At 38.8% G+C, this 19,701-nt stretch overlaps 2 protein-coding genes across 4 annotated transcripts in view; both read left to right on the top strand.

Moving 5' to 3' along the window:
• The window catches only part of pde4a (phosphodiesterase 4A, cAMP-specific), a 51,755-nt gene extending 45,892 nt beyond the window's left edge, over positions 1 to 5,863 (top strand). For all 3 annotated transcript variants that reach the window (XM_078269394.1, XM_078269396.1, XM_078269397.1), the window contains 4 exons: positions 1,698 to 1,852; positions 1,969 to 2,091; positions 4,335 to 4,517; positions 4,728 to 5,863. In XM_078269394.1, coding sequence (XP_078125520.1) covers positions 1,698 to 1,852; positions 1,969 to 2,091; positions 4,335 to 4,517; positions 4,728 to 5,246 — 980 coding nt within the window. In that variant the 3' untranslated portion in view covers positions 5,247 to 5,863. The remainder of the gene's footprint in view (positions 1 to 1,697; positions 1,853 to 1,968; positions 2,092 to 4,334; positions 4,518 to 4,727) is intronic.
• Positions 5,864 to 9,111: 3,248 nt separating this feature from the next.
• prkcsh (PRKCSH beta subunit of glucosidase II) lies at positions 9,112 to 18,235 on the top strand. Its single transcript, XM_078269839.1, has 18 exons — positions 9,112 to 9,184; positions 9,552 to 9,714; positions 9,865 to 9,981; positions 11,141 to 11,236; positions 11,324 to 11,381; positions 11,550 to 11,667; positions 13,278 to 13,407; positions 13,672 to 13,756; positions 15,112 to 15,190; positions 15,508 to 15,591; positions 15,674 to 15,823; positions 15,911 to 16,004; positions 16,360 to 16,429; positions 16,584 to 16,673; positions 16,764 to 16,838; positions 16,935 to 17,034; positions 17,118 to 17,277; positions 18,029 to 18,235. Exons 2-17 carry the CDS (start codon positions 9,612 to 9,614, stop codon positions 17,262 to 17,264), a joined length of 1,596 nt encoding a protein of 531 aa, XP_078125965.1. The 5' UTR covers positions 9,112 to 9,184; positions 9,552 to 9,611; the 3' UTR covers positions 17,265 to 17,277; positions 18,029 to 18,235.
• Positions 18,236 to 19,701: the final 1,466 nt, after the last annotated feature.

Raw genomic sequence — 19,701 nt, 5'->3', positions numbered from 1 at the left:
TTGAAAAACAAACTTAAGAGAATCCAGTTATTTAACTATTGCAATTACAACAGGAAACACACTTTTTAAGTTGCACAATCTACACCTCAAAACATTTTCAAAAGACAATGAACACAATTCTGCAAAATTCTGCAATTTTGTGTGTATTGTAACCGCCACTGGTACCGAGTCGAACGTTCTCTGGGATCTGTTTTCATGCTAATCGAATGTGTCTGTAGCTTGAAACTAGCTACCGCAAACGTGTTTAGCTGCTAACGCTAGCTTTTGGGGCACAGGGTAAATCACTATTTCTACACCACTAACAAGGCTCAAAATAGCACCACACTTAAATGGTAGCATAATGAGGGTCCCTACATGCAAACCGAAGCATTGAGAACTTTGTAAGTGTATAGATAGATAGATTATAAAGACAGTAGCGTTAATGTTTACATGGGGCCGCCATCTTGGATAACAGTCATGAGCAGTCGAATCATGAACACTGTGTTTGAGCTATGTTACTGGTTGCACGGCGTTCGGTGTTCAACTGGTCATGACTGTTATCCAAGATGGCGGCCACATTTAAACATTAGCGCTACTGTCTTTATAATCTATCTTTGAAATAAACTGTCTGTACACTTACAAAGTTCTCAATGCTTCAGTTTGCATGTAGGGACCCTCATTATGCTACCGTTTAAGTGTGGTGCTATTTTGAGCCTTGTTAGTGGTGTAGAAATAGTGATTTACCCTGTGCCCTGAAAGCTAGCGTTAGCAGCTAACCCCTGTTTTGCGGTAGCTAGTTTCAAGCTACAGACACATTCGATTATCATGAAAAAAGAGCGTTCGACTTGGTACACATACATTATTAACGTTATTACGTTATTAATTAAAAAGGTTAATTTTGTGCCGGAATTGTCCTTTAAATGTGAATATTTTCTAGTTTCTGCACTTCTCTATGATAATAAAATGAATATCTTTGAGTTGTGGACAAAACAAGACATTTGAAGATGTCATATTGGGCTTTGGAAAACACTGATCGGCATGATTCACAATTTTCTGACATTTTATAGACCAAGTAACTTATCGATTAATCGAGAAAATAATTGCCAGATTAATCGACAATGAAAATAATCGTTAGTTCCAGCCTTAGATTCCACTTTTCTAGGTCAGCTATTCTGATAATACCTGGTATTCAATTTCTTTCAATCCAGTAAAGGTCTTAAATATTGTTTTTAAACTCTTATTTTACATGTCAGTTTTTCATGTACATTTTGACAGTTTTGTTTCAGTTTCCTCATGATAAAATGTATTTGTCTTCTAAATCAAATTATGCTGCAAAGTTTTGGGAAATACATTTAGAGACATAGATTTAGACTATGTAGTTATTTAAGTTATGTTTCTGTTGTGTATAATACACTCACTTAAGTTGAAATTCTCCTATATTTTTATAGCTTTGGTACTGCAGTCATCCTCAGTTTGCTTGTTGTTTTTACTACATTAATCTGTTTAGTCTTTGCATTGTGTGCTTTTAGTTGCTCTAAATGGAGATATTTGTATCTAAAGCTTTATCTGCACTGTGCTTCTTCCTTAAATCAACTAAGCTGTTGTACATTTTGACACAATGCCACCACAGTCTGATCCTAACACTGATGGTGGGAACATGGTGATGCAAATACTGTATATGTTTTTGACTCGTATGTGTTGTATGGTGTTTTCCTCAGACTCCGAGCTAGCTCTGATGTACAATGATGAGTCTGTGTTGGAGAACCATCACCTAGCTGTGGGCTTCAAGCTGCTTCACGAGGACAACTGTGACATCTTCCAGAACCTTAGCAAGAGGCAGAGACAGAGCCTAAGGAAACTTGTCATTGATATGGTAAGTGTCAACACACTCATTCTGTATCATGAAGATCTCACTTGTCTCCTACCACCTTTCTATTCAATATCGTTCTATGGTTTTCTCTAATGCATTCATATGAATTTTCTTTCCAGGTTTTGGCAACAGATATGTCTAAACACATGAGTTTGCTGGCAGACCTTAAGACTATGGTGGAAACCAAGAAAGTGACAAGTTCTGGAGTACTGCTGCTTGACCATTACACTGACCGGATACAGGTGAGACGTCATCTTCCAGTTCATTTACAAGAAACTTCAATTAACAATTTAGCCATTTAGCAGATGTTCTGAGCCTGTTACAAAAGAACTGAGCATTTACTGAAGCATTGACATTTAATTCCTTTCCTCAATTTCCTTAAAATGTCATGGCATGTAGAGGTAACACTGTGTACATGGACACCAACCAGAATTTGTCTGTCTGGGCTTTTTTGTATTCTCTCCGTGTTTCAGTGCTGGTAACGTTTGTTGATAGTTAAGACAACATGGAGCAGACTTAAGAAAGGTTATGTAGTCTCTTCTTTTAAAGTATGTTTTAGTAGCTTGGGCATTGTAAGAGGTAGAGCCATAAGATGCACCACTGATTCACATCTGTAGGATCTGGTTATCGAGGATTGTGCTTAAGCGTTTGATGGATGAAGTAGGTGTTACTTTATGCTGTCAATGATGACAGAGAACTCCGGTGCGCAGCAAGGTTTTACAGAAAGGTAATCTCAATTGGCCTTAATGGACTGGTTGATGACAGCCCGGCATGCATGAATATATTTGACCTGATTTGTGTAAAAAATTTGTGATACAGTGAATCTGAGTTTTCATTGAGAGGACCATGGAAAGGCAGGAAGAGAAACATGCCCAGCGATCCCAGTGTCTGTATAGCTGTGTTATCATTACATGGTATGGCTCTGTTGACTCAACTCACTTTTGTTAGTACCATGTACTTTTTGTTTTTGTTTTCTACTGCAGATAGTACTCCATTAGTACTCCCTCAGTGTAGGCAGGATTCTCAGCTGATAGTCACAGCTTCGCTGCGTGAAAATTCCGTTCTTGTATCGGCTCTGCTCCCTTGGAACCTTGACCGAGGAAGTACTAAAATAAGTGAGTGAGTTGAGAAGAGTAGAGTAGAGTAGAGTCAAGGCTTACTAAGTGGCATAAGAGTTCTAAGGAGGAGGTTGCTGTTGTCATCTAAACTGAGGTCAGGAGGAAACTCCGAAACATGGAGGAGTGCAGTGTTGGTTAAGTATGCCAGTTTAAATCCTAACTGATTGGGGTACAACTTGTGTTTCTATGACAATTCTTTTATTCAAGAGTTTGGGAAATTATTAAAGAAACAACACTAGTTTGTTAGTTGTTGATATTAGATGGATGAAGAGTTCTTCATGACCATTGGAGAAACTAGGTGACTTGAAGGCACACAGCCAAATGTCACAAAATAATTGATGATTGACATTAAAAGAGGGAGTGAGGAGGATGGGGTTAATAGTGCAGGTACAGTTGTTGTGCTAAAACATAAAAGCTTCTACACCTTTTGATAGGAAGAGGAAATAATGGGCCTTTTGACCTGGTTTTAATGTCAGTTGTTACTCTCATAAATCATTAATTAGAAAAGTGCAATGACTAACAATGAAAAACCGCTGTCCGTGTGCTGACATAAGGATATCTACTGACGGGCGGCGGGACCTGTGCAGGAGAGAAATAGGTTTTTAAAAGGCTGTGTGTTCAGCTCTCAGTGTGTTCAGCTCTCAGTACATTTGTAGCTTCTAACTAAAGTTCTCGTTACTGCTGATTAAGACCCAATATATAATAAATATAATAAGACCCGAGGACACATTTTCACGAATGTGGACACATGTGGCATGGACCACCTCCGAATGTGGTTTGAGTGATTGGATCTCAATGCGTCCTCAATGTGTCCTTTCACCTGTACACTGTCCACTTGTGATCTGAACACCCATATCAAATTTTAATACCAGGTGAAAGCGGGGCCAATGAAGTTAAGACTGAATACACTAATAAGTGGAGCATTTTAAATATGATATACATACTTAAGTAGGTGACAAAATCGTGAGCAGAAATGGAAAAAGGGCATGCACAAATGGAAATGTTTATGTGTCTTACATATTGCAATTCCACTGTCAACTGAGCATCTTTCAATAAAAACAAATATTTGCAAAAGGAAATGGAAAAGGGAGGAGCAGGTGAAAAGAGGATACAAGTTGATAAAGCTTTCCAGGTTTCTAAGCAGGGGGACTAGATTTCGGAGTTGTACTAGCAATTAATAGAAGAGCAAAGGAAATGAGAATAAAGTCAAAATGAAAGAGGATAATTAGAAAGCTGGTTGTGCACCACCTCCTTTCAGCTGCTAAAACATTTGTTGGCAGATGACCCCTATGCATATCTAAATTCAGTGCTTAAAACTTTGCATGTACATAATATAGTGTGTGACATGTGCCTGTGTGTTTGTGCAGGTGTTGAGGAACATGGTGCACTGTGCTGACCTGAGCAATCCGACGAAACCCCTGGCTGTGTATCGACAATGGACGGAGAGAATCATGGAGGAGTTCTTCAGGCAGGGAGATAAGGAGAGAGAGCGAGGGATGGAGATCAGTCCCATGTGCGACAAACACACTGCATCTGTGGAAAAGAGCCAGGTAAATGACCAGCCCTGAAATATACAATGCATGAATATGATGTTGCACAACTGTGTGTTAATGCTTCCAGAAGGATGATAAGCACAGTGCAGAGTAATCTGTTATCTCTGATCACAGCAGTCATCCTCATACATTTTTAATGCGGATTTGTCGCGAAATTACACCACTGTGATTTATATGATGTCCATCATACTTTCTTTCTGGACGCAGGTGGGCTTTATTGACTATATTGTCCACCCGCTGTGGGAGACATGGGGGGACCTTGTGCACCCTGATGCCCAGGACATCTTGGACACTCTGGAGGACAACAGGGACTGGTACCAGAGCACTATCCCACAAAGCCCCTCACCACCTCCTGTGTGTCAGGATAAGGATCTAAATGCCTGCATGGACAAGTTTCAGTTTGAGCTCACCCTCGAAGACAGCTCTCAGAGAGAACAGGGAGATGAGGGGGACAAGCCTACGCTGAACCATGTGGTACAGGACTGCAGTCAGGGGGAGGAAGAGGAGGGTAAAAAAGAGGAAGAGGAAGACATAATGGTAGAGGAGGAAAATGAGGACATAATAGAAGAAGAAGATGAGGTGGCAATGGAGGAAGAGGAGGTGGAGGAGGAGCAGGAGGAGGAGCTGAAAGCTCAGTTAGAGGTGAGATCAGAAAAGGAGAGACTTTCTGACACAAGTCCTGTAGAGGAAGAGGAAGACTCTTCTTCACAAGCTGAAGATACATGAGTTTTACTCCCGTATCTCCCTCTTCACTTGCACACATTATCTTGTTCATCCTTTCAATGGCCAAACCAAGAACAAATAAGACTGCAATGACAATACAGACCTTTAAATATATTTTTCAAAAAGGGAATAAATTAAAATTGCTTAAAGAGAAGGTAATTACACAGCAACTGTAGATTTGGAGTGGTGACAAGTCCTCCGACTGATTCCACAACGAACTTTAGACTTAAGAGGAATTTAGGAGAGCATGAGTGATGGGCAACTGCAGAAAGCGTAGCACTCTGAGACTGGATGCACACACACACAAACACACAGAAAGTGACACACACACACACACACACACACACACACACACACACACACACACACACACACACACAGTATGTTTGTGTGTGTGCATGTATATGAGGATGTTGACCAGTAATGAATCTCTTTGGAAAAAGCCATCTCTTAATGGAGTATTAACTTGTGTTCAGTCAGTATTAGTAATTCATGTTTCTTAGAACCTCAACAGAAATTGTTCTCCTCAGAAAAGCTACACATCTGAGTGACTTTTTTTTTTCCATTTCTGTCGGAAAGAAAAATAAGAACATCCACAGAGTTTGAGGAGGAGAGAGGAAGATATCGAAATAAGATGCTGCGATGAAGGGGCCGCCAGGTCCCTTACCCCTTTTCCCTTTATGAGGAGAGTGCTACTGGTGCAAGATGGCTCTGTGCCTTTCTGAAACACCAGCTTCCTGAATGGAGCTGTCGTGAAGCAATGCATTGTGGTACAGGAGTGTCTGATTTTGTTATCATTTTTGATTGTCTCTCTTTACTGTTCATGGTATTGTGGTGTGTATCTCACACGTACATTTTCTGTGGTGATATGTTTTAAGCTGTAAGTCTTCCTTTGTTGCTCTTCTGGTAATCTAATAACTCAGAACTGTAGATGCAGAGCAATCACTACCACCACCACCACAACCACCAGTGGACTCTTTCCAGCTTATGTTTTTTTCTTATTAGAATGCTTTTTTTTTACTTTCTGAGAATAAGCCATGTAATGCTTTGAAGCATAAGTTTTGCCTATTTTCTATTTAACAGTTGCAGTATTTCCACTCGCCATCTCACACCCACTTGCACTGTGTGGTTATGTCTCCTCATGAACAATGATTCTCACCAAAGTAAAGGATGAGAAACTTCAGTGGGTGAAGTGATTTGAAGGAACATAGATGAATAAGAATAGAGCGGCAGAATGTCAGTAGAAAGAAGTGTGACTTAAGGTGGTCTGGCAGTCCCTAATCATCCTTGTTATGTTTGATGCTTTTTTGCCTTAATGTCAGATGCAGGATACATACCTGCCAGTATGTAGATTTTTAAGATATATAATAGATATCCTAGTATATTTATATCATGTCTGTATGCTTATTTCTGTGAGTATCAGTGTGTCTATACACAATGTATCCAGCATTGCATTTGGAGGGGAAAAGGGAAACATTGCTGCCAATTAGTTATTATGTTGTTGCTGTGCTCGGACCAACATAAAGACAGTGTTGTTTTTCATCAGGAAGGAAAAAGGACTATCTTATAGCTACCTGGAGGCATGCAGAGGAAGTAAGAATGGGAGTTAAGAGAATGAATATGGATGTCCTTTGTTTGAATCTGACCAGATATTGATTTGTTGACATGATGGAGTTGATGCGTGTATTTGTTTGCGTGGCTTATTGTGTGGTCATGAGTAAGTGAGTGAGTAACAGAAACAGAGGGTATATGCTAAAGATGTTGTCATATATGTCACTGGTCCCTCACTGGCATCACCATGTTGTTGAATGCTGTTCAGGATACGATCAGCACAGCTTAAATAAGTCACAGTTTGTTAAGGTGTTTGTTTTTCACAGGGTAAAAAAAATAATTAAAAACAACATGAGTGTGGTTCTTTTGAAGGGTAAGAGCATGTTTCTGCAGGTCAGTAACTGAGCTTATCTGAAGACACCACAGCTCGGTGCAACACAAGCCTGTGTGTTTGACCTGCTCTGTCGCAGGATGGAGCAGAGCTGCCGGGCCACCACACAGGCTTTCATCTTGTGGAATGGGAATCCAGGATTACTATTGCAGTGATTTAAATAAAAGATTCTCATTTGCATCGGCATTTTGCTTTAAATATGTTGCTTTGTTTTTGTGGCTTCTTGTTATGTCATAAGCTATAAAAACGTTAATATTTACTTGCCATACAAACACGATACTGTAGCAATTGTTTCTTAAAAGAAAATTATTCAATTGATTGATTGCTGCCATTCTTTTTAAATGATGAAAAGAAAACCATGGGTAGTGTTTTCTTTGAACAGTTTGTGTACAGTTTATTTTTATATCATTCTGGTGGATGGTCTGGAAAATGAATCACGTATTGATGATATAGCTATAAGCATTATCATTCTTGTATATATTGTAATATTGGGTTGTAAATTATAAATTTATCCAAGTCATAATGGTTGACAAATAACCACTTGAGGTTGTTAAGTGAACCACTAAAACACTGCAGGCCACATCATCACCTTTTCATTCTCTGGTTATGTTTTCGCTCACTTGTGCTGAAATTTTTTTAATTGTCCACATCTATTGTTAAAATCAACTATATTTGTACCAGCACTTTATTTCGCCAGGTTTTAAGGCAGACAGTGTGTTTCAGGTAGTGTACAGTCTGTGCTGGTGGTTTGGTCATTGGCAGTCACCTGTTGATTATATTCCATTGGGCCAAATCACAAACCGTCATTGTGCAGTAGTCAATGTTAATCCCTTTTCCAGAGACATAATCAAACAAACTAGTCATTCTCTATTAATAGTCAATGTGAGATTGAACTAATTTGACTGATAAAGTCAAATGTAAGCTGATGTAGTCACAGGATGTGACATGATCAAAGGAAATAAATGTGTCCTTATCTAACTTGGCCATCTCTAGTACTATCACCACCTCAATTTGTTAGTAACTTTGGTCCCCATCTGGGTTGCTGTCAGGTTACTTTGTCGCAGACTGACTCCCTCTGTGAATAACTCTCTGGGCTTTAATTCATGTGTTTATTCACGAGTAAGAAAGATTATTCAAGGGAAAAAACAACATGAAATGATTGTAATATTTGTAAATGATCTTGCTGTAATGTGTAAAATGTGTCCAAGTTATTTTTTATATTATTTTTATGAAAGTTTTTTCCTCTTAACAGAGCTGAGGTTTCATTTTGTGAATAAATGCATTTAATAAGCAAACATCTATATATAAAATAATATTATAGTATATCAGTATATTTTTCTTTTATTTCACTGTTCGGTACTGTAAAGTGTGTTAAAAATACAAATAAAGTAAGATTTTTAAATTAAATGCAATACAGTTGTCATGTTTGCGGTTATTACAGTTTCCTTGTATGCTTGTCCACTGTTAGGTGGTTTGTTAGCAAATCAAGTGTCAGCATACTTGTTTATATGTATTATATTGTTATTTATCCAGGGGCTGGTAGCCAAATCTTATTTTTGTAGCAAGACCAGCAAGACTGTATTATTAACTGGATATTGCAGGCAACGCCCCTTGGTTGTTAAATACATTTATACTAGTTTTTAGATACATTGTAATGATAGTGGTAGTTTTAAAATAATATCTGTCCACTTGAACGTTACCTACTCGTTAGTTTTTACGCCGTTATTAATTATGGTGTAAGGATGACGGTGCAAAGAGTTATGACTACCTGAACCCATGGATAAGAAAACGCCTGCACCTGTCTGGCTCCATGGATGTAAAAAACTGGCTCTGGCATGAGATGGCTGCATCCTCCCCAGAATCCTCTACTTCAGACGGGTGCCATGGCTCTCCACCAATCACAGGGGCTAAACAAAGCGTCGTCCAATCAGAGTGAAACATGACAGAGGGATATACGCATGCGCTCTGACACCACGGAACTAGGTGGCGTATTTTACTGGTAATAATCATTAGCTTGTTCTAAGAAAACGTTTCATTTTACTTTACCCACTTTATTAACCTTATAGTATTGTAATGTTTTGTGATGTTATTGTAACAACATACGTACTCTTGGTATTTTGTTAATGTATGGGTTGCTTATAGCAAAAGCTTTAGCTAAATTGGCTAGATAGCATTCATTTGTTAGCTCTCGGCTAACGTTACGTTGACAAGACGCTGTTGTACATTATTTGTCGAAATAGGCCTACGTAAGAACGGGCGCAGTTTTGTCAATGTTGTGTTTTATAACGCTCTCGTCCTTGTCATGGCATGTTAATAGTTGTGACAGAGTGCTTCTTGTATTAAACTGCAAAATCTGTGTGATTGAGGCGGTTCCCGGTGCAGCTGAATCTTGCTAAATACTGACCCAGTGTGGAGCACGCCCCATCATGATGTGCTGTCAGTACATTCTGCTGTTGCTGCTGCTGCTAGGTGTCTCAGGAGGAGTCTCAGCGGTGGAAGTCCAACGCCCTCGCGGTGTCCCTTTGTCAAGTAAGCATTTAAGTTAATCACAACTACAATAAGACAGTTAGTTATATGAGTACAGTTGTATATTTTGCGCTAGGATGAAAGTTCACAATGGGTTCCTGTAGTTTTAAAGCTGTCATAGCACTGACCCGCTTCTTCTGTTCAACTTCTAAGAACGGCAGTTCTATGAAGAAGACAAACCTTTTACTTGCCTGGATGGCTCCCGCAATATTCCCTTTGACAGAGTGAATGATGACTACTGTGACTGCCAAGACGGCTCTGATGAGCCAGGTGCGTATTTCCTTCATGCTGGAGACTCCTGTACTAGTCTAGTACTATTTTTCTTCCCCATAATTCACTGAATTAAACAAAGTAGTTACTAATAAATGTGTAGAAGCCCTTCTTAGTCTGTATAATGAATTAATGAACAGTAAATACCAGTCCATAGTGCCAGGAAAATCACTGCTATAACCCTATGATACCAAGCATCCACTTTACCAATAAATTATATATTTCATAGTTCAAATATTCACTGTTCTTTAACATGGTAATATAATCACTCTATAGAAATCGAAACATCACTGTATATACTGTCATATCCACCTACCTCATGTATATAAAGAAACCTGTTACATTAATCATCCCATATTTATTCCAGCACCCTTTGCACTCTGCACTATTGCACTATTACGCTTTACAAATTCCATTGTGGTGTTTTATATATATATGTGATACTTTTTAATATATATTTATATATACCTAGTCTAATAGTTATAGTAGTTATTGTTTGTAGGGTTGTTTGTTTACCTTCAGCTTTGTTGTTCTTGTTTTTAGCCATATGTCTATTTCTGTGTGTACGTTAGGAGCAACACACATTTCTTCAAAGTCCTTGTATGTGTGTACACACACTAGGCCTGCACGATTAATCGTTCTAAAATCTCGATTCACCCTGTTCACGATTTAATTTTTAAATAACTTCGATATTTTTATTTTTTTTAATGACTTTGATTCTCATTTCATTTTACGAGCCAACTGCATCACAAACGCTACTACTTTCTTCTGTGAGTTTTAAACTGTATAAAAAAGGTTTTAAAGCGCTGCAATGCTCTCCCTTCTCTTCATTGAAGCCTCTATGTTTACAGGCTTGTGGTGATGCGCAATGTGCTATAGGTGCCAAAAAAAAATCTTTTTGGTACTGCCAATTTGTTTTGTTTTGTCATGGTTCATGTGTGCAATAAACATTACGCTTCGTGAGAAAAAAATCGTGGCAGAAAATCTTGATATCAATTCTAAGCTAAAAAATTGTGATTCATATTTTTCCCCGAATCGTGCAGGCCTAACGCACACATACTTGGCCATTAAAGCTCATTCTGATAATTCTCCCTTTGCAAGGTCATGACAATATCCAGCAGCCGTTGTATATCTACAGTAATAACACATTTATTTGCAGGCACTGCTGCTTGTCCCAATGGCAGCTTCCACTGCACTAATGCAGGTTTCCGACCAGGCTTCATCCCTTCCTCCCGCATCAATGACGGAATCTGTGGTATGAGTTTTAAACTTTGCTGACTATTTCTTTTCAGATGTGTTGTGTGGGCAGGGTTTTGTTAAACGCCTGTGTTTCTTGGGACAGACTGCTGTGACACAACCGATGAGTACAACAGTGGTGCTGCCTGTCAGAACACCTGCAGGTGGGGATGTTTTTGGGTTATAATGCTAATAATTTAAGCATGCTTCATAGTCTTAAGCCTGGCTTCTCCATAGATCCTATACATGTGCTTAAATACACATTTAGTTTCCAGAAAATGTAAATGTTTTGTTTTTGTTGAGTAGTTTCTTTATATCATGTGTGATTGCAGGGAGTTGGGGCGCAAAGAAAGGGAGAGCCTGCAGAAGATGGCAGAGATCGCTAAGGAGGGCTTTCTGCTTAAACAACAACTTATCCAGGAGGCCAAGAGGGCCCTAGAGGATAAGAAGGTGTGAATGACAAGAAAACCTTTGGTATTTGTTTGTGTAATAATTAAGAGAGCTCTGAAACATTGATTGTGACATTGTCAAATATGTTGTTATACAGAGATACTGACATGTTAGTAGAAATGTTTGAAGGTGTCTACGCCAACTGTTGCATATCTAGTTGCGTCACTAGAGCTGGGCAATATGGACAAAATCAAATATCACGATATTATTGACCAAATACCACAATATCGATATTGCGGCGATATTGTAGGGTTGACAATTGGTGCTTATACAAAATAATAACACTGAGATTTTTGATAAATAATCACCAGTGGATATAATGACTAAAGCGTGGTTTATGCTTCTGCGTTAAATCTACACCGTGGCTACGTACGTAGTCTCACTATGCTTCTAGAGTTGCTACTCACTCCAATGCTACGTTTACACGTGGCCAACTATTTTCATAAACGGACATTTCAACCTCTCCGTTTTCAAAAATAACATCGTGCACAGCTGTCAGTTTTCAGAAAAGGGTTCGTTTACACGTACCCGTGTATATGCCATCAAGAGCATGCCAAACCTGTAGGTGGCAGTGTAACGAGAAGCTCAAGCCCACGTTAGCCAATCAGAATCCCGAAATATAGCAACAACAGCAACAAATCACTTCCTCTCTCTTCTCTTCCTCACTTCCTCGGCTGCCTAAATCTCAAAACAAAGTTTTCCAAAATCTCCACTCTGGTCTGGAGTTTTTAGAAAGAATCATTTTCAGAGGCGAATTCTCCGTTTTAGTGTAAAGGAAGGGCACAGATGAAGGGAAATCTCTCCGTTTTTCAAAATAATGTACGTGTAAACGGGGTACAAATCTAATCGCCGTTACTCTCTCACTCGCTCTATCACACTCCCCACGCACACACACATGCCGGCCCTGCTATTCTCTTAAAGAGATTGACGCGCACACCAACGTACAAGTATAAACTTCAGGCCACTGGCGAAAGCTCTGCGTGGAACCTCCGCAGGACCATAAATCACGCTTTAGTGGGGAAAGGCAAATAATACAACAGCTAGAACAATCTGGTAAGTTCATAAAATTACATCACTTTACTGTAATGTAGCCTTTAAAACCAGGAAAAGACAACACTTGTGTCATAATACAATATCCACAATTTAAGACGATATCTAGCCTCATATCGATATGATAACGATATATTGCCCAGCCCTATATGTCACCTATGTTTTGCCTATTATACACAGAAAAACTGAAAGCAGTAGTAGGAGTGACCAAATGTTGAGCACATCCTACTCATTTACTCTTAATGGGCCTGGTTCACATCCAGAAACTAGACGCTGGCTGGCCATCTTAAGGCACATGTAAAACACACACAAAATTAAGCTAATTTTAGATTAAAAAAGATGTGTTGTTGTGAGGCTTTAGGTGGCAGATTAGTTATTCTTTCCGGTTTCATTTCATCGTTACTGTAGCTTATTATGTGACCTGCTGTTGTTGTTGCATCTGACAGTTGTTTTCTCTGGAATATATGTTAAGACGTTGTTTCGTAAATTGAATAGAGTTTTCAGGTATTGTGTAGATCTTAAATTTGTTATTATTGTATTATTTTGATTTGTCTCAACAGGCCAAATATGCAGATGTTCAGCTCAGTAAGAATGATTTTGAAAAGAGGGTGGAGGCTCTGAGAACTGTGAAAGAGACTGCAGAGCAGCCAGAGAAAGAGGCCAAAGAACGCCACCTGAAGGCCTGGGAAGGTAAATAAGGATGTGAAAGCATATCACCATCTACTGTTTGTACAGAGCATTACATTACAGATGGTATAGTCTCTCTTATTAACATTTGCTTAGCTAGACTAAGTTGCCTTGATGCCACATACAATAGTAGTACTCAAACAAATTCACTGATGATGCAAGACTTCAGGCCTGACGTTAAACATTTTTTCAAAACATGTAATAACACTGTATGTAACGTGTGTCGTCAGACGTACTGATAACTCAAAATTAAAATTGTTGTTTCAGATCAAAAGGCTGTTATTCAAATGGAGAAGGACAAGGCTAGAAAGGCTGAGGTGTTTCTTGAACTAGATGATGATGCAGATGGCTTGTGAGTATCAGCACCTTCCAGAATGATTAGCACCCATAATGAGGGAAGACAGTGTTGTGAATCTTACCACAGACAACTTTAAAAGTTAAATACAATAGTGCAAAGAAGAAATGCAGCATTTATAAATCTGGAGCGATAGTTTATTTAGCCTTTTCTTTTTTTTAGGGCTGTCAAACGATTCATTTTTTTTAATCGCGATTAATCGCATGTTTATTTATGATTAAAATTGTATTATTTTGCATTTCAGAACAGTTTTTAAGTACATATTAACAATGGAAAGCCGTTCCAGCCAGTGTATCTTGATTGGGAATCAAATGAATGCAAAGAAAGTGACTTTATGAACTTGATTTCAAGATTTGTATTTGTTTATTATTTATTTACTGTAAACACAAGAAAAATGTGTGAATCTAGTCACACATTTGAATCTAGAGTCAAAATAGTGTGCAGTAACTCCTAAAAAATTTTGATTACTCACTGACGTCCAGTGATCACCTTGCATCACAGCAAGCAGCAGCAGTTCCAGTTGGGTTGCTTTCTCCGTGTCATACAGGCTGTGTATGCATGAAACTACTGTCCCCCTCGACGGCAATGTATAAGACGGGTCAGAACACGCCAACCGTAGTCTTTAAGACCCGAGACTTCTACGATGCTGACAGGTCTGCAGTTAGTTGCCACCCATTTTGGAAGAGCGGTAGTAATCTTTTTGGATTTGGTTTCATCTGCAGGTCGGCAAGTAGCACTCTCCAAAATAGTGCCCTGCCTGAGCCTGCTAGCATCAACCTGAGTCACGTTAACTGTACTACTATGCTTAGCTCGTAGGTGGTAGCTCAAGTGTGACGTGCTTCGTGATATTTTAATTCGGCTTTACACAATGTGCATATGGCTTTCGACCCGTCCGGGAGTTTTGGAAAATAAAAAGCGCCATTCAGAATTGTGTTGCTGCTGTCTTTCTCCATCATGCCTGCAGCCTGCAGCAGCAGGATGTGTTGTTACGAGGAAGTATGGCAAAGGATCAAAATAGTAGCCTGTTAGGCAAAATGTAAATTTATAAACGGCGGCATGCGATTTAAAAAAATAAATAAAAATTAACGCATTATGCTCGGCCCTTAATCGCATCGCGATTAACGTGTTAATGCTGACAGCCCTACTTTTTTTCCTAAGTTGTCTTGTTGAAGAATTAAACCCTGATGGCAGTCTATAGGACCAAATTTCTGAGAATAGACTCTCTTTCTTTTTTTTATGTTCATTCCTTTCACATGTAAACTTATCATTAGTGTGGTAGTAACTTAGTGTTTTTGTAGCTGGCCTTGTTGTTACCATAACTCAGTGAATGATTTATTTCTGTTTTGTTTCAGTGTCTCAGTGGATGAGCTTCTGTCCCACTCTGAGCTCGACCCAGATTCAGATGTTTCGTTCACAGAAGCAGAGGCTCAGGTAAATGTTTTCTTTTGTATTGTTCCTTATAAAACACTAATGTTAAAGGGGCTGTACTTGACATTCAGAACATTAATATAGCAGTGAAAACATGCAAAGATATAGTGGATTAATTCTCCTGAGAAGAGAACGAAGCGACACATCCTCATACCTAAACGACATTACAGATAGATTTCCAAAGACTTCCAACATAACCGTTCTTTTTACTGCCGCGCTGTGCCGGTTCATGTGAATGTAATCATGCGTTTTATTTAACGTAACAGGTGCAGTTTAAAACGCAGCATATTGAATATGAATTTTGTCTTTGGTTTATACAGGGACTGTTGGGAGGAGTGGACAAAGTGGACGCCGTAGCATTTGAGTCTGTTTGGATTAACATCAAAGAAAAATACATATCAGAGGTAAAAACCTGATGATTATTCCAATAAGTTCCATGTGTGAAAAGCCTCAGCTCTTCTAAATGTGCAGCTTTCTGTGCATCAGGCCAACGCAGACAGCCCAGCACCAGTGGAGACTCCACCGGCGGAGATGAGGGACAATGAGTCTGAGCAGTACCCTGAAGAGGACATCCCAGATGACGAAGAGGATGATGATGAAGAGGACGAAGATGATGACCCAGATGATGACTATAAAGTAATCCCACTGTATTTCTCCATCAGCGTATGCTGAATGACTCAAGTTTATTTTAGTAAGTCACGCTTATCTGTGTTTGATATGCAGAGCCCTCCTACGATGCAGACCCAAGAAAAGAAGGATGACGAAGATGAGGGGACTATGCCACCCTACGACCAAGAAACACAGAACCTTATTGATGGTAAGTGTGTATGAAAGTGAGTGACTCAGCCAGTCCTCAGCTATTAGTGAGTCACGCTGTGAAATACTAACAGAAAAAAGCACAGATGTGAGTGACTGCATACCTATTAGTTTGAATTTGAATGTGCTAACTTGAAACTGAACACTCCTTCTGGTAGCGGAAATAAATTGTTTTTCAGAAGAACAATGTGATTTATTGAACAGATGTGATGCTTTTATATGACAGAGGTCTATTGCTTGCCTTTTATCAAAACCATTAACAGGCTTTTTGTACGTATGTAAGCACATGTAGCTATGGGTTAGGACTGAATTTACTTTTATGGGTTTATTTTTATTCTGTACATTGTGATTCCCAGCTGCTCAGAAAGCCAGGGATGCATTTGATGAGGCTGAGAGAGCTCTTCGGGAAGTTGATGATCAGATCAAGTAAGTACTCGGAATAACTCGGAAGGAGCAGTAATGCAATCAGTGTTTGTAACCACAACTGCAGTCTAACTTTCAGCAGCTACAAAGGATTATTTTGTTGCAGTGTGATGTTAGTTCAAGAAGATTACATTTTGGATTTGCTTTCTGTCTGCAGGAACCTTGAGAAGGAAATCTCCTTCGACTTTGGACCCACTGCTGAGTTTGCCTACCTCTATAGCCAGTGTTATGAGTTGACTTCTAGCGAGTATGTGCAGACTTGGAAGAAAATGTCTTGTATTTATTAATTATTATAAGTTCCTACTTCTGAAGGACTAAGTTAATGTTTTGGTTTCAGGTACATCTACAGGCTCTGTCCGTTCAACAGAGTATCCCAGAAACCCAAGTATGGAGGATCAGAAACTAACCTTGGGTAAGAGAATATCTGTGTTTTTTCTTAGTATTTTGTGTTTCTTTTTTTTATCCATAAGTGACTCGTCCTATACTTTCCATCATTTGCTTTCTGTAGTACATGGGGACAATGGGCAGGTCCTGAGGATAACCCTTATTCTATAATGAAGTATGAACATGGAACAGGGTGCTGGCAAGGCCCTAACAGATCCACCACAGTGAGTCTCCGCCAATCAGCCCTGAGCCCATTAATGTTTGCCATTCGACAAAGCACAGAAAATTGATATTCTTTGTCCTTCAGATTAAGTTAACATGTGGAAAGGAGACAGTTTTGACATCGACCTCAGAGCCCAGTCGCTGTGAATACCTGATGGAGTTTACCAGCCCTGCTGTCTGCCAGGAGCCCTCAAGCCTGGATTCAGTGCTTCATGAGCACGAAGAGCTCTAGATCCTCTGGATTTGTGAGTAACTCCCAACTTTTCTGTGTTTGTTGGCAAACTTTAAAATAAAAAGAATGAATTGAGACAATACACTGTATTGTGTGGGGCACATACAGGGTGGTCTGCTGCAGGACCATATATTTTCCACAGTAGGATCTCAGTCTTGGCCCCATTGGCCCAAGATTGTGTAGAAGAGAAATATACTGCACCTACAGATCAACTGATCGCCATTTATGAATGGTGCTTACTCAAAGTAAAAAACAAACAAAACAATGACAGTCAAAGTTGCATAATGGGAAGGTTTAGCATATCAACATTTTGTTGGGAAGAAGTCCCTTGTGCAGTTACAGCTTCCCTTTTAGAAGAAGAGCAAGACAACAACAAGAGCAAGGTAATGGTTTCTCGTCTCCTGTTTGTTTTTTTATTATTGATAGATGGGGTATTGAACAAAGCTGAGCTTTATTATAATGATAGTGTGGATGACTTTAGGTCCGTTCATGCGAGTGTGAAGGTGAGACGGTCTGGGACAACAGAAGTTGTTGTTTTTTTATGTATTGTGGACCTAAAACACAGCATAACCCAAATGTAAGTGCTGACTCCAAGATAACACAAAAAGTAAATGCATCACTGGTGCTTAGTGCTTAGTCCTCGGAAAAAAAGAAACCTCTCGGGATTAATTGCAACTAAATTGCCCTTACTTTTTAGCAACTAGGAAGTCATGACTTAAGCAAACAAGCCATTGAAATAAACGTGCATGTGCTCACTTTTGCAGGTTGCTCTTGAGGGACCACAGTCACTGCAGCAACATGAAGTTGCCATGCTGTGAGCGGCACCACCTTGGCGTCAATAAACAGTGGAAATTCCAATGAGTAGTTATCTCGTCTACACAGCCGACTTTCACTGCTACCTGTTATTATTTCTCTGATTTATGTCAAATGTAGTCATTCCATTGTTTTCAAATAAAGTTAATTTTATCATATTCCAAAAACCGTTGTCCATTTTTAACTCAGGTTAAAAACGTGATTTTAATTAATTGTAATAATTATACTTTTAAAACATATCTCTAAATAACACATCAGGAAGACCTGTGTAGAAAACCTACAAATACCATATTTAAAGCCGAGATGTATTCCGTTCTTTCTGTCATACTCTCAAACCATTTAGCATAGTTCTTAGTCTGCATTAATTTAATTAATATAAAATATATGCCTACTTATAAAAAGACCTATTATAAAACTAACTGAAGAGGGTAAGGAAACAACTTAGTATAGACAGAAATGTTTGGTCATAACATTCAATAATATTGTTTTGACAGTCAATAAAAATTGGGTCACTCAATATTTGTAACTTTTATTTTATTTTTTTTCTGGCATGTAAAGTACAAATAATTAAACAATTCCATGAAAAAGTTTTCAAGCGTCTTCAGCTGAAATCCCAGTAATAAATATCCTAGACTAAACTGAAAGGTTTTATTTTTTTTTCTTTGTTCAATTTTGACATTGTTCATTTGGTCATGTTTGGAAGTATGAGATTTTGTATTTCTTCCACTGACATTGGTGTCAGCAGAACCTGTTTTGATAATTTTCACTCTTTGATTTGTTCTACCATTCCAGGAAAATGTAAGAAAAACATCACTAAGTTACTGCGTCCCCTCTTCTAAATAAATAGACACAAAATACAGTTGGTTGAGAAACAGAAGGACCACTCACCCCTTTACTACCCTAGAGACTCCCAAGAAAACCTTCCTGCAGCATTTCTGAGCTCTGTAATATTTTGCCGAAGCTCTTGGCTGGGTTTCCAAATGCATCTTGGCTCTAAAGAATAGCTTAGTTTCAATAGCACAAATTGGTATTGAAATTGATACAGATGATTTCAGTATTACAATGCGTTTACAGAAACGGAACCCTTTTAATATCTTTTTCAATCCATCAGCATAAACAGGAAAGCTTTTTGTGAGCATATCAAACCTAGGACACCCCCTTTGTTCCTGGCTAGTTGCTGGACCCTCAAATGGACCAAAGCCTTGCTACAGGGGCTGTCCCATGTCTCAGGGGTTCACAGAGTGGTTGAAAAAACAAGACTGTGATTAGATTAAATAATTAAAAGATTTTCATTTAACAAGACAAACAGAACACAGGCAGTAAAGGCATAACATCTAGCACACAGCATGTATGTTTATACACTTCAATTAGTTAAATATAGCAGTGCATTCTTTGACTATGGAGAACGTTTCCAAATCGTACTTCTAAAGCTGTTTTTCTGTTTGTCCCCCTTTTTAAGAAACGAAATGGTGTAACCACAATTTTGGCAAACTTAAAATCTTTTAAACTTGCAAATATAATGAAATAATAAACCATAAATATACACAAAACATACTTTATACGAGGCAATAATAATAATCATAATAAATAGTTTTTAAGTTAACAATAAGTTAAAACTACAAGC

The sequence above is a fragment of the Sander vitreus genome, chromosome 15 (assembly GCF_031162955.1).
Source record: "Sander vitreus isolate 19-12246 chromosome 15, sanVit1, whole genome shotgun sequence".
Taxonomy (NCBI): Eukaryota; Metazoa; Chordata; class Actinopteri; order Perciformes; family Percidae; genus Sander; species Sander vitreus.
Note: the sequence above shows the minus strand (reverse complement) of the source record. Positions and strands in the feature narration are given on the sequence as shown.

What these genes read in the sequence shown, in the direction of transcription:
- prkcsh (XM_078269839.1), top strand. Translation starts at nt 9,612, where the DNA reads ATGATGTGCTGTCAGTACATTCTGCTGTTGCTGCTGCTGCTAGGTGTC. An exon ending in TCGCGGTGTCCCTTTGTCAA is followed by an intron (nt 9,715 to 9,864) that starts GTAAGCATTTAA and finishes TCAACTTCTAAG; the next exon opens with AACGGCAGTTCTATGAAGAA. An exon ending in GCCTGTCAGAACACCTGCAG is followed by an intron (nt 11,382 to 11,549) that starts GTGGGGATGTTT and finishes GTGTGATTGCAG; the next exon opens with GGAGTTGGGGCGCAAAGAAA.